Source organism: Dasypus novemcinctus, chromosome 3, assembly GCF_030445035.2.
Source record: "Dasypus novemcinctus isolate mDasNov1 chromosome 3, mDasNov1.1.hap2, whole genome shotgun sequence".
NCBI classification, from domain to species: domain Eukaryota; kingdom Metazoa; phylum Chordata; class Mammalia; order Cingulata; family Dasypodidae; genus Dasypus; species Dasypus novemcinctus.
Window position 1 is genome coordinate 3,513,254 of NC_080675.1, and position 11,292 is coordinate 3,524,545.

Below are 11,292 nucleotides of genomic sequence, written 5' to 3' on the forward strand. Positions count from 1 at the left end.
TCAGAGGCGGCGCCACCCGCCAGCCCGCGGCCGGGAGCCCCCGGCCCGCCCCGCGCGAAAGAAGCGCGGGCGCGGGGAGCGAGCGGGCCGGGCGCGCGGGGGGCTGAGGACACTCGGGGCGGCGTGGGCGGCGGCGACCGCCAGCGAAGCCAGGAGGGGGCGCGGCCGAGGTCGGGGCCGCCAGCGGTGTCGCCAGACTCACCTCCCGCGGCGGCCCCTCCGGACTCGTCGGCCCGGCGGGGCCCGAAGAGGCGGGGACGGACCCAGGCCGTGGGGGCTGCCGGGAGCCCGTTCCCCGGGCAACGGCGCCGATCCGGCCCAGCGGCAACGCGCTCCTGGCGGGCTAGAGCGGCCGAGCCGCCAGCGGCGCGGGTGGGGCGCGGCGGAAGTGACGTCGCTGACTTCCGGAGGCGGGGCTCCGGCGTCTGGCAGGGCTGGTCGGCTTGCGGCATGGCAGGTGCGTGAGGCGCGCGGATTCGGGGGCGAGGCGGCCGCGCGCTGGAGCCCAGACTGCGGAGCCGCTACGGGCTAGGATGGGGGCCCGTGCGCGGGCGGCAAGGCGTCCATTCCGCCAAGCGTCGGTCTCTGTCGTGACCGCGCGATGCTGTATGCAAAGGACGAGCCTGGTTCTCAACGCTTGAACGGCCTTCTCGCTGCGCGTTACTGTCCGCGCAGCACCGGGGTGCCGAGCCTCGTGTGCCCAGCGCCTCCAGAAACCCTTCCCCGAGCTCCGCTCAGAATCCCTTGCCCAGAGCATCCTGCTAGTGGTGAAAACTGGCCGTGGGAGAGTGGTCTGAGGACGTGGGTGAACTCGTCTGAGCCTCGCTTACCCCCTTGAAACGCTTTGTCCTGCCCGTTTTCCAGGTGGGAAGTGCTGTTCAGCACTGCTCTGCCGCACTCCGCCTGTTTCCCTACTACCGGTGTGTTCCGTGAATTCAAGAACCATGTCCTGTTTGCAGTTCCTAAATATGTGCTAGGTATAGGGCAGCCAGAGGATGAATGAGATGTGGCCCTTGCCCTCAAAGTGTCCCCTCTGGCAAAGAGACAAACCCTTAGACAATTAAGTATGGACAGATAGTAAGAGCTATTCCTCCACTGAACATATTTAATTCAGCACCTACTATGTGCTGTGGGTATAAGAGGGAGCAAAACATAGTCCCTACTTTGGTGAACCTCACGGTCTAAGGTGCATATAGACATTTAAGCAAGCAACTTCACTGCACTTGTGTTAGATAGTATGAGGTTCCGAAACTTAGTAACACTGAGTACCAGCCCAACATGGGGGATCCATGAAGGCTTCTTTGTGGAGGTGACTTTTTAAAAGCATACGTCAGATCATATCCCTTCCCTGCTGGAAGCCCACTGCTCCGGTTCCATCGTACTTGGCCAGTAAGTCTAGATGTCTGATCCTTTCTCACCTACCACCTCCTACCCCATCTCCATTTCATTCCAGGGACTCAGCTCTTTGTGTTTTAAAGTCATCAAGCTCCTTCTCAAATCCGGGCCCATGTACTTTATGCCATTTCCTTTACCTTCCCTCTTGTGGCTTCTCATGATTCATGTCCCAGCCTGACTAACACCTTCTCAGGGGATCACTCTAACACGAGACACCGTTTTATTTTTTTGTGTGGCACTTATGATATGAACTGATCACAATCATTTAATTTTTTATCATCTGCCTTCCCCTTGGAAACAATTCTGGGCTGTCTGTGCAATCACTTCATCCCCCATGCCTTACATATCGTAGGCATGCAGCAAGTATTTATTATTCGTATGTGAAAGAATGAATGGAAAATCAATATGATATTTAAAAGCTGAGCCCTAAAGGATGCTAGGAGTTTCCTAGGGGGCACACACTGACAGATTGAATATTCCAAGTGAAGGTCAGAACTTGTGCAGAGCCAGGGCTGAGGCATCAGAGTACGTGGTCAAGGTTGAAGCAAGACAAGTCATGGGCATGACTTAGATAATGGAGACTCTTGTGACAGTAGGTAATATAGCAGATGCTTGCTTTGTGCTACTCCCTCACAGCTTTGTTTATTATCTAATCCTCACAACAACCCTACAAAGTGGTTATTATTTTTATCCCATTTTCCAGATGAGAAAATTGAGGCAACTAGAGGTTAACCAACTTGCCCAAGATCACACAGCCAGCAATGACAGAGCTGAGATTTGGACTCAGAGTCCAGACTCCAAACTATAGAGCTGTTGTGTGGCCAGAATTCCTTCTGGGGCCTCTGATGGAACAGGAATTTTATTCTGTGGGCCACAGAAAACCTTTGGCAAGTTTTAAGGGCAGAGGAAGAGAGGACACAGGAGTGGGGGGTGGGGACACAGAAGTCCTGAGTCAGCGTCTGCTGGGTGGCCGTGGGGGGAGCTGTCCTTGGGAGGTGGGATCTGGGTGAGTCTTGGAGGGTGGGAGGATACGCCAGATGAAGCAAAGAGCTTTCCCAGCAGAAAGAACCGCACCTGCAGAGTCCTGGAGGCTCCTCGGCTCTTGGTGCATTTTAGCTGGAGGTGGAGGGGCTGGGGCAGGCACTGCGATGAGTGTTGAGGCACAGGGGCAGCTGCTCTGAAGGGCTCACCTCCAGCAGCTCGCCCTCCCCGTGTCTTGGAATAACAAGACTTGCCACCACAGAGCTCTGAACAAGTCAGGGAGTCTGCTGAGGAGTGGAGGCTTTATCTTTTAGGGAAGGTTAGGGGAGCCATGGAGTTCTTTTAGCAGAAAGTCACAGCTTTACCTTATTTCTAGCCTTTGAAAATGGTGAAAGTGCTTAAGGTAAAACCATTGGGGAGCTAATAAGCTGGGAAAGGAGTCAGCTATATCTAGTGAAACTTAATATGTAAAAGTAGAGATAAAGTTCTGCGTTGTCTTGTTCCAGGCAGTGAGCTTTCACATTCACCCAGACTTATTTGTCCAATTGATTTGGCGTTTCACATAGTTTCACTATTGAAAGCTAGATGTAACTGTGATTGTGAACTTCTTAATCATGTTTCCTTTATTCCCTCTCAGCAAAGACTCTTGGAATTGCAGCTCCCAGAAAACCTGTCTTATCTGTCAGTGCAAGAAGAATTAAGGACAATGCAGCTGACTGGCATAATTTAATCCTGAAATGGGACACGCTCAATGATGCAGGTTTTGCTACTGCAAACAATATTGCCAACCTGAAAATCAGTTTATTGTAAGTGCACATAGAGGGCCACACGCTCTGAACTTTTCAATCTTGATGGGGCAGAATTTTTGTGGTAGTCTTTCAGAGTGGTAAGGGTGGTCTCTGTTTATTATCGTGGATAAATTATAAAATATTAAGTAAAAAAGCAAGTGGTCAAACAATAAGCACATCATGAACTGTCATTGTACGTTTTTTTCCTTAAGATTTATTTATCCACACCACCACCACCACCGCTTGCTTGCTTTCTGCTCTGTGTCCATTTGCTGTGCATTCTTCTGTGTCTCCTTATCTCCCTTTGTTGCATCATCTTGCTGTGCCAGCTCTCTGCAGGCACGGCCAGCTTGCCTTCACAAGGAGGCCCTGAGAAGCAAACCCAGGGCCTCCCATATGGTAGATGGGAACCCAATCGGTTGAGCCACATCTGCTTCCTGTCATTGTACGTTGTTAAACATAAAACTACTACATCTTATTCATGGTTTCATCTGTGAATAAAATAATAAAAGGGTGGAAGGATACAGGTTCAATTCAAGGTGGTGGTGGCTTCTGGGAAGAGTCAGTATGGGCACTGGTGGAGAAAGGGGGCTGTACTTTTATCTGTAATGTTGCCTTTTATTAAAAGCAGTCAAAGGGCTTATAAAAAAAGTGTTGGCAGTTGCCAGTTCTGGTTTGTTCTTTCTGTTCTTTACACTGCAGTTTCCTGTAGAGTCTTTTAATTTCTCAGCTTCATTTATCTACAGTTTAGAATCTTGACTTGCTGGCATCATCCTCCAGCTCTTGCCAGCCTGTTCTCTCATGAAATTCCCATGAGACCCATCACCTACTCTTGGTCCTGCGCTGTCTTTCTGGTGGAACAATTCTTAAACCTTTTCTACATGCAGTGATCTCTATGTTGGCTCATTTTTTAATCTGTTTAATTTTTTTGTTAATATTGGTTGTGATCATTAGATTAATTTCATGCCCCATGGCTCACAGCCATCAGTTTAAAATTCACATTCCTGAAGTGTCACCTCTTTGAGGAAAAGGTCCATGTTTTTGTTCCTCCTCCAAGGATGCCACACATTAGCTGAATCTAATTGACTTCTCTACTGCCAAACTGAGCACTCCGTGGACATAGTCATTGTAAATGTAAATAACAGTAATGTTTATTATTATAATAACGTGAAACAACAGCGCTTGTGCAAAATGTCTGACGTAGTTAATGTGGGTCCTGAGTTGTCTAGGATTTAGCATAAAAAAATAAGGCAAGCTTCAAGAGTATATTCAATTCCCATTATTTTCCGTTTTTTCCAGGGCTGAAGACAAGACAGAATTAGAGAACAGCAGCCTGGCTTCTGAGAGAAGTGAAGAGAAGGTGCTTCCAGATTATAATAAGGAGCTTGAAGCGCTGTGTGAGGACTTGCAGGCTACCCTAGACAGTTTGGTGAGCCCCATCCACCTGTGGTCACTGTCACTGCTTGACCACTCAGCAGCTTTCAACGCTGCCTGCTTTTTCCCTCCTCGGCCTCTTCTACTGGCCCCTCTCCCTCTGCTATCCCTTGAGTCTTCAGGGGCATCTGCCTGCCTGTCTTTCACATTGTCAGGGGCAATTTCACCTACTTCTGGGGCTGCAGACAATCAAGATTTTATTCGTGTGACCAAAATTAATATTATTTTGATCTTTTTGAATCATTTGAAAATGTAAAAGCCATCCTAACTCACAGGCCAAGGCTGTAATTTGCCAACCCCTGATCTAGCACATAAGAGACACTCGGTCAGTTCTGGTGAACGAATTCCTTCTGAGTGTTCAGGACTCACCATGCTGGCCGCCAGGTGTGAATATAACAGTAAGACGTCTCTTTGCCACCCACAGGAAATAAGGGTGTGCACATATTTGAACTTGAATAACGTGACACTCAGAAACATGCAAGCTCTTTACCTTTTGTGATGGAAATGTTTCTAATGCTCCCCTGGCATCCTTGTCTACTTAAACAGAATATTTTGAACATAATTGTCTTTCCCTAAGATATCACTTACTCATAATTAGTTTTCCATCTGATAAAAGACAGACTGCAAGTTTAAAAGAATTCTCCAGGAAAGAAACATTACCCTGTTATAAATATCACATCAACTGTAAGATACATGTTTAATTTCAGAAACTCTAAAATGAGAAAAAAATGTGTGTTGGGGACATTTTAGGAATTTAGCCTTTTCTTTATGATTGAATTGCAGTATTGTCTTCAGTACTTTTTGAGGTTTATGGAGTTGTTTGACACACACTTGATTCCTCTAAATAAACCCTTAGGTTTTTATAATTGTCCTGTGTACTTTTTGGGATTCCATCTTCCATTGGCCTTGGGGTTGTGCTGTGCTAAGAAACACTTGCCCTAGTGCCCAGCTTCCTCAAAACCACATTATAAAAATAGTGGCTGGATACTGCTTCCCTGTCAAAATCTCCATGCCAGTGGCTTGCTCCGTTAAAAGGGTTGTGGCAAGTAATAGGGGTGGAGAGGCATGCTGGCATCAAGCCAGTACCTGGAAGAATTGAAAGACACTTGGGACGATGCAGGACAATGTTTCCCACCTTGTGGCTCAGGGTCACCAAGTCCGCAGCTGATTCTGCCACCTGAACACATCCTCCCAAGGCCGCAGCGTGCCCACCACAGTGAGGACCCGGGGCCACGTGGTCTCTAAGGTCTCCTGAGCCCCCAGGTTCCTCTTGCAGCAAGGTTTTTTTTTTCAATTAATAGACTTTATTTACAGAAAGATTGAGGAGATACTTCAGGGAGTTCCCATAGACCACCTCCCCCACCTAGCTCCCCCGTTCTTCACATCTTACGTTAGTGTGGTACATTTGTTACAATTAGGGAGCCAGATTGATGCATCATTATAAACTAGAGCCCACACTTTATCCAGAGTTCCTTAGCTTTCCCCCAACGTCCTCTGTCCCAGGAGCCCACCAGGACCCCCATTACCTTCCGTGGCCACACCTCCTCAGGTTCCTCTTGGTTATGACAGGTCCCAATTTCCTGTGTTTGTGATGACCTCGGCAGTTTTGAGGAGGGCTGGTTGCGTGTCTTGTTGACTTCCATTCAGTTTGGGTCTGTTCGCTGCTCTTCTCAACAGCTGCACTGGGGCTGTGGGCTTTGGGGAGGAAGACCCCAAAGTGCTCACTCACGCTTGGGCAGGGGTATTAGGCTCCTCCCATGAGGGCACAGGAGCTCCATAAATTATATGGAAATTGTTCCAGCTTGGGCCTTTGAGAGCTCTTTGAGTTGGCTCCTGTGCCCTTTTGACCTAACCCCATCACTGTGGGGTTTGTGGATTTCGGTTTTGGTTTTTGTGTTCAGCACTTCCTTTCTGGTACTACGGTCTCAGAGTCAGCCACTTCTCCCAGGAGCTCTGGTTCCTGTTACTAGAGAGTGGTTCTAAACACCACAGCCCGGGCACTGGATGCAAGGCGCCAAGCCTCTCAGCTCCAGTGGATTTATGCTAATATAAAGTGGCTTAGAAATCAGGTCTCATTCCATGTTCAGAACCAAAATTTGGTGTGATGAGGCTATTGACCCTGTTTTTCCTGTTTTCCTCCACCCTTTCAGAGAATGATTTCCCCAACCTGCTCTAACAGTCTTTAATAACTTTCAACTTTGCAGCTGGTTTGCCATATCCCTCTGCCTCAGCTGGAGTAACGTTCTGCACTGTATTCTGCATTAGCTGTGGGAGGAGACGTCCTGACATTGAGATGGAAGCAAGGGCCACGGTTCACACACTCTCACATGGGGCCTGTGCACCTGTACATAACTATAGTCTCTTTATTAGAGATTATAGCAGTTTGATATAGTTATGAATTCCAAAAATAGATATTGAATTACGTTTGTAATCTAGTCTGTACCTGAGCGTGATTAAGTTATGATTAGGGCTTTGATTGGGCCACGTCATTAAGGTGTTGAGTTCCCCACCAAGGGGTAGGGACTCACAGATAAAAGGCAGGGCAAAGGACAGAGTTGAAAGGGTTTTTTGATGTTGGAGTTTGATGCTGAAGCCTTAAGCTGGAGCCCAGGGAAGTAAGTTCACAGAGGAAAGAGAAGCCCTGGGAAGAGAGGAACCCAGGAAGCCTGAACCCTCACAGCTGTCGGCAGCCATCTTGCTCCAACGCATGAGAATAGACTTTGGTGAGAGAAGTAACTTATGCTTATGGCCTGGTACCTGTAAACTCCTACCCCAAATAAATACCCTTTATAAAAACCAACCAATTTCTGCTATTTTGCATCAGCACCCTTTTGGCTGACTAATACAGAGACCAAGCTGCGGAATCGAGCTCGGCCCCTCTGGCCTTTGGCACACCTCCAGCGTTCTCCTTGCTTTCTGAACTTGCCAAGCTCCTCTCAGAGGGTGCAGCAGAACAGGCATAGGATTGGGCGTCCAGAGACGTGGGTCGGAGACTGTCACCAAGTTCTGGCATCACCCCCTTTCCAGCTCAACACCCCAAGCAATCTCCCCGCTGTGAAATGATGAACCCCTCGGGATGGAACAAAATAACGAACCTAAAAATGCTTGGGAAAGAATATAGGTTCTTTTGAAAATTAATGGTGGTTAAAGTTAGTGTATGCCACTGCAGATATAATTGGAGGGTTGAAAGGACCAGGTACAAAAATTAAGTTTTTTTATTTTCCCCGTGTACATAAAGCTGACTACGTTTAGGAGTTAGAAATTAGAGCTTTACTACTTAAACCTGAAATCCTAGAGTTTCTTCACCTATTTATTTTCTTGAACAGCACATTCCTGTATAATTCCAGCAAGGGTCTTCACGACCATTAACTCACCTAATCCTCCTTGGAGCCTTGTGCGCATAGGCACGTCATCAGCCCTGTTCCGTGCTCCCTCGTCCATCCAGTGGGGTTCGCACGGCATCTTCTGGGGGCAGCCATGCAGGTGACGCAGCCACAGGGCTTATCGTGGAGCCCGACATGCGTGAAGGACACCATAGGCATCGAGCACCACTGTTTCCGTCCTCCACCTGTCACAGCTGGCTGTCCTTATGACCATGTCATAAAAAGGAAACCAAGGCTCGTAGAGGTTTCAGTAAACTCAGTAGTACCTGCAACTGAGTTTACTGAAAGGCGGCTGCTGAAATAAAATAAAGGCAGTTAATAGAAGGGAGTCAGAACTGAGCTCCTTATTTGATGCCTTTTCTCTTTTCTTTCCATAAAGCATGAGAGCGCCTACCTTGGGATTCTTCCAGGTCTCTGGGGCTGAAAAATCAGTGCCATTCGTAAACCTCGGTGGAGCGGGACTAGGCAAGCTCTCTCTCCTCCAGGCTGGCAATCGGGCTTTGTGACTGAAGTAATCCAAGTTAACGAAAGCACAATTGCCTGCCTGCCTCCATCTCCCTTGAAATTTGCTGTACGTGGAATTAATGGTGTTAAATTATTGGAATTTTAGTCTGAGTAGACTTACACTTCTTACCTTTGAAATCTTAAGAGTTATTGAGTCTGAGACAGGAAGAGATTTCAAATAATATTCCCATATTCCAAATGTTTATCTTTTCAGACCAAAATACAGATGAAAATGGAAAAGCTGTCTTCAACAACCAAAGGAATTTGTGACCTAGAAACTTATCATTATGGAGAGGACAATAAACGGCCCCCCCTGTTTCACACCTGGCCCACAGCCCATTTTTGTGAGTAGTTCTTGCAGTGTTGATTTTCAGGGAGTAGAAAGGATGAGAGCACATGGTCCCATGTAGGTCTGTTATTTTCAGAAGGTGACAAGGCTCTGACATTCAATTCAAGAGGCTCTATTACCTTTATTTTTTAAAAAAAAAGATTTATTTATTTAATTTCCCCCCTCCCCTGGTTGTCTGTTCTCTGTGTCTATTTGCTGCGTCTTGTTTCTTTGTCCGCTTCTGTTGTCGTCAGCGGCACGGGAAGTGTGGGCGGCGCCATTCCTGGGCAGGCTGCTCTTTCTTTTCACGCTGGGCGGCTTTCCTCACAGGCGCACTCCTTGCGTGTAGGACACCCTTGCGTGGCAGGGCACTCCTTGCGCGCATCAGCACTGCACATGGCCAGCTCCACACGGGTCAAGGAGGCCCGGGGCCTGAACCGGGGACCTACCATGTGGTAGATGGACGCCCTAACCACTGGGCCAAAGTCCGTTTCCCGAGGCTCTATTACCTTTAAACAAGCATTTCTTCTTGGCTTCAATTACCTAGCAATCAGCAAATAAATATTAAATTTAATTAGAGACCCATGAAGCAAGTTGCGTTGTCATTATTAACCCTTTAAAATCAGTGGGAGGAATGAATTCTGCTTCCTCTGTGGAGGCAGAAATCTGTAGTGTTTTGTTTAATTGAAAAATCAAGGTCACTTCAGCTAACCCACGGAAGACTACTGGGAAACTGAACTCTATCTAAAACAGACTCTTAAAGGTTTACTTTGAGTGTTTTAGCTTTATTAGTTCAGAGGAAGGGCTAAGGTGCTTGATGTTGATTTGACACTTCACTGTTTAAATAAGGATAAATGTAACACGTCCATTGAATTGCTGTCAGCTTCAGGTGACTCCCGTTTCCAGTCACTGCAGGCCCCTAAGGTTCTAGTTCACCTTTAATCTCTTGATCCTTACCCTGTCATCTAGCTCTGCGTGGCTGCACCAGCTGGAGTGACAAGCACTCTGGCCCATCAGCAGCTCCTGGGTCTGGTTTCTAGCAGGGAGTTTTAAAAGTGTCGATTCCTCCCAGGCAAGAGCACGTCCCTGCCTTCCAATGAGGGAGGGGTCTGTCTGGTTGTTTCAGATGCAGCTTCCCGCAGGCTCTCTGACATGTACAGGAAGGAGCTCCTTCTGAAGCGCGTGGTGGTGGAGGAGCTTGCCCACACCACGGACCGCAGCCTCACCCTGAGCTACTTGTCCATGTGGCTACACCAGCCATACGTGGAGAGCGACAGCAAGCTACTTCTGGAGAGCATGCTGCTCGAGACCGAACACCGGGCACTGTGACTTCCCAGAACCCCTCTGCTTCTGGCATCAGCCTCCAGATACCAGGCCTCTTCTCCTTCCCGACTCCCGAAGCAGACAGCCCTGGCTGGCCGCTCCTGTAGGCTCAGGGCCCTACCCCAGTCTGAGCCCCGTGCTCTGGTGTGGCCGCCCCCGACCTCCTCAGGGCCCCCAGCTCCCCGTGGCCTGTCCTCCCTCAGCCCTCTGCACACCTACTGCAGCTGTGCATGCCCAGCGCCCATGCTGCCCACCCTTGCATCCCACCACTTGGTGTCACCAGCACCTACTCCGAATCCATCACCCACAAGTGCTTCCAAGTGAGATGAGTTCCTGATACTGTTTTGTAAATAAGATGAATTCCATGTATTACATTTACACAATAAAGCCCTGGTTTGATAGTTTTTCTTTATATGTGTCTGTATTGTTTGAGTTTTTATAAAAATATTAGTCTTATAATTACAACTAATTTTTAAATAAAGTTAACTCAGTAAAATTAACTCAGTAAAGATTGGCATCATGGAAATGAAAACTGACCCCCAAAAATTGCCTCTGTATACTGAGGATGTGACAGGCCAAGTAAAACACCTCTACATCATTGTTCTGGCACAAATCTGAGAGTCTGGCATGTTTTCACAACAACTTTCACATTTGATATATCCTGTTAGAATAAGAGAAAAGTTAATAACTTTGAAACAAACTGAAGAGGCTGGCCAAAAATCAGGGTGCAGAGAAAATACTGACCTATAATTCTTTGACCCCAAACTTTATTTCTGTAGGGTTGTGTGCATAGTGACCTTTAATAAATAAGAGTTTTAAACTGTGTTTTTAGCTTTCTTATATTGAATCACTTGTCTACATTTATCAAGATTATTTGAACTCTGACTCACTAAATAAGGACTTAAACATGTAGAATTTAGAGCTGAGAAGGACGTGAGAAAATAACTGCTTATAATGCTGCCCTGTGCATTTTACAGATGCAAAAAGAGCCAATGTCAGCCTGCAGCTGTCCAAGGTCACGTGGCTAGTAAATGGCAGAGCCTGGATTTCTTTTTTAGACTTTCATGATTTACTGAGAAGAAAGGTGCAGCCATCAAACTATTTGGCCAAGCAGTACCAAGAAATTTCTACATACTCAGCCCTGTGCTTTGGAACG

General features: G+C 47.5%; 2 protein-coding genes across 2 annotated transcripts in view; one reads left to right on the forward strand and one right to left on the reverse strand.

Moving 5' to 3' along the window:
* Positions 1 to 362, reverse strand: part of TECPR2 (tectonin beta-propeller repeat containing 2) — a 136,847-nt gene extending 136,485 nt beyond the window's left edge. The window contains exon 1 of the mRNA XM_004483537.3: positions 203 to 362. The gene's annotated coding sequence lies outside the window, so the exon portion shown is untranslated. The remainder of the gene's footprint in view (positions 1 to 202) is intronic.
* Positions 208 to 10,548, forward strand: CINP (cyclin dependent kinase 2 interacting protein). The gene is made up of 5 exons (XM_004483538.2): positions 208 to 457; positions 3,014 to 3,182; positions 4,464 to 4,593; positions 8,700 to 8,829; positions 9,940 to 10,548. Exons 1-5 carry the CDS (start codon positions 451 to 453, stop codon positions 10,140 to 10,142), a joined length of 639 nt encoding a protein of 212 aa, XP_004483595.1. The 5' UTR covers positions 208 to 450; the 3' UTR covers positions 10,143 to 10,548.
* Positions 10,549 to 11,292: the final 744 nt, after the last annotated feature.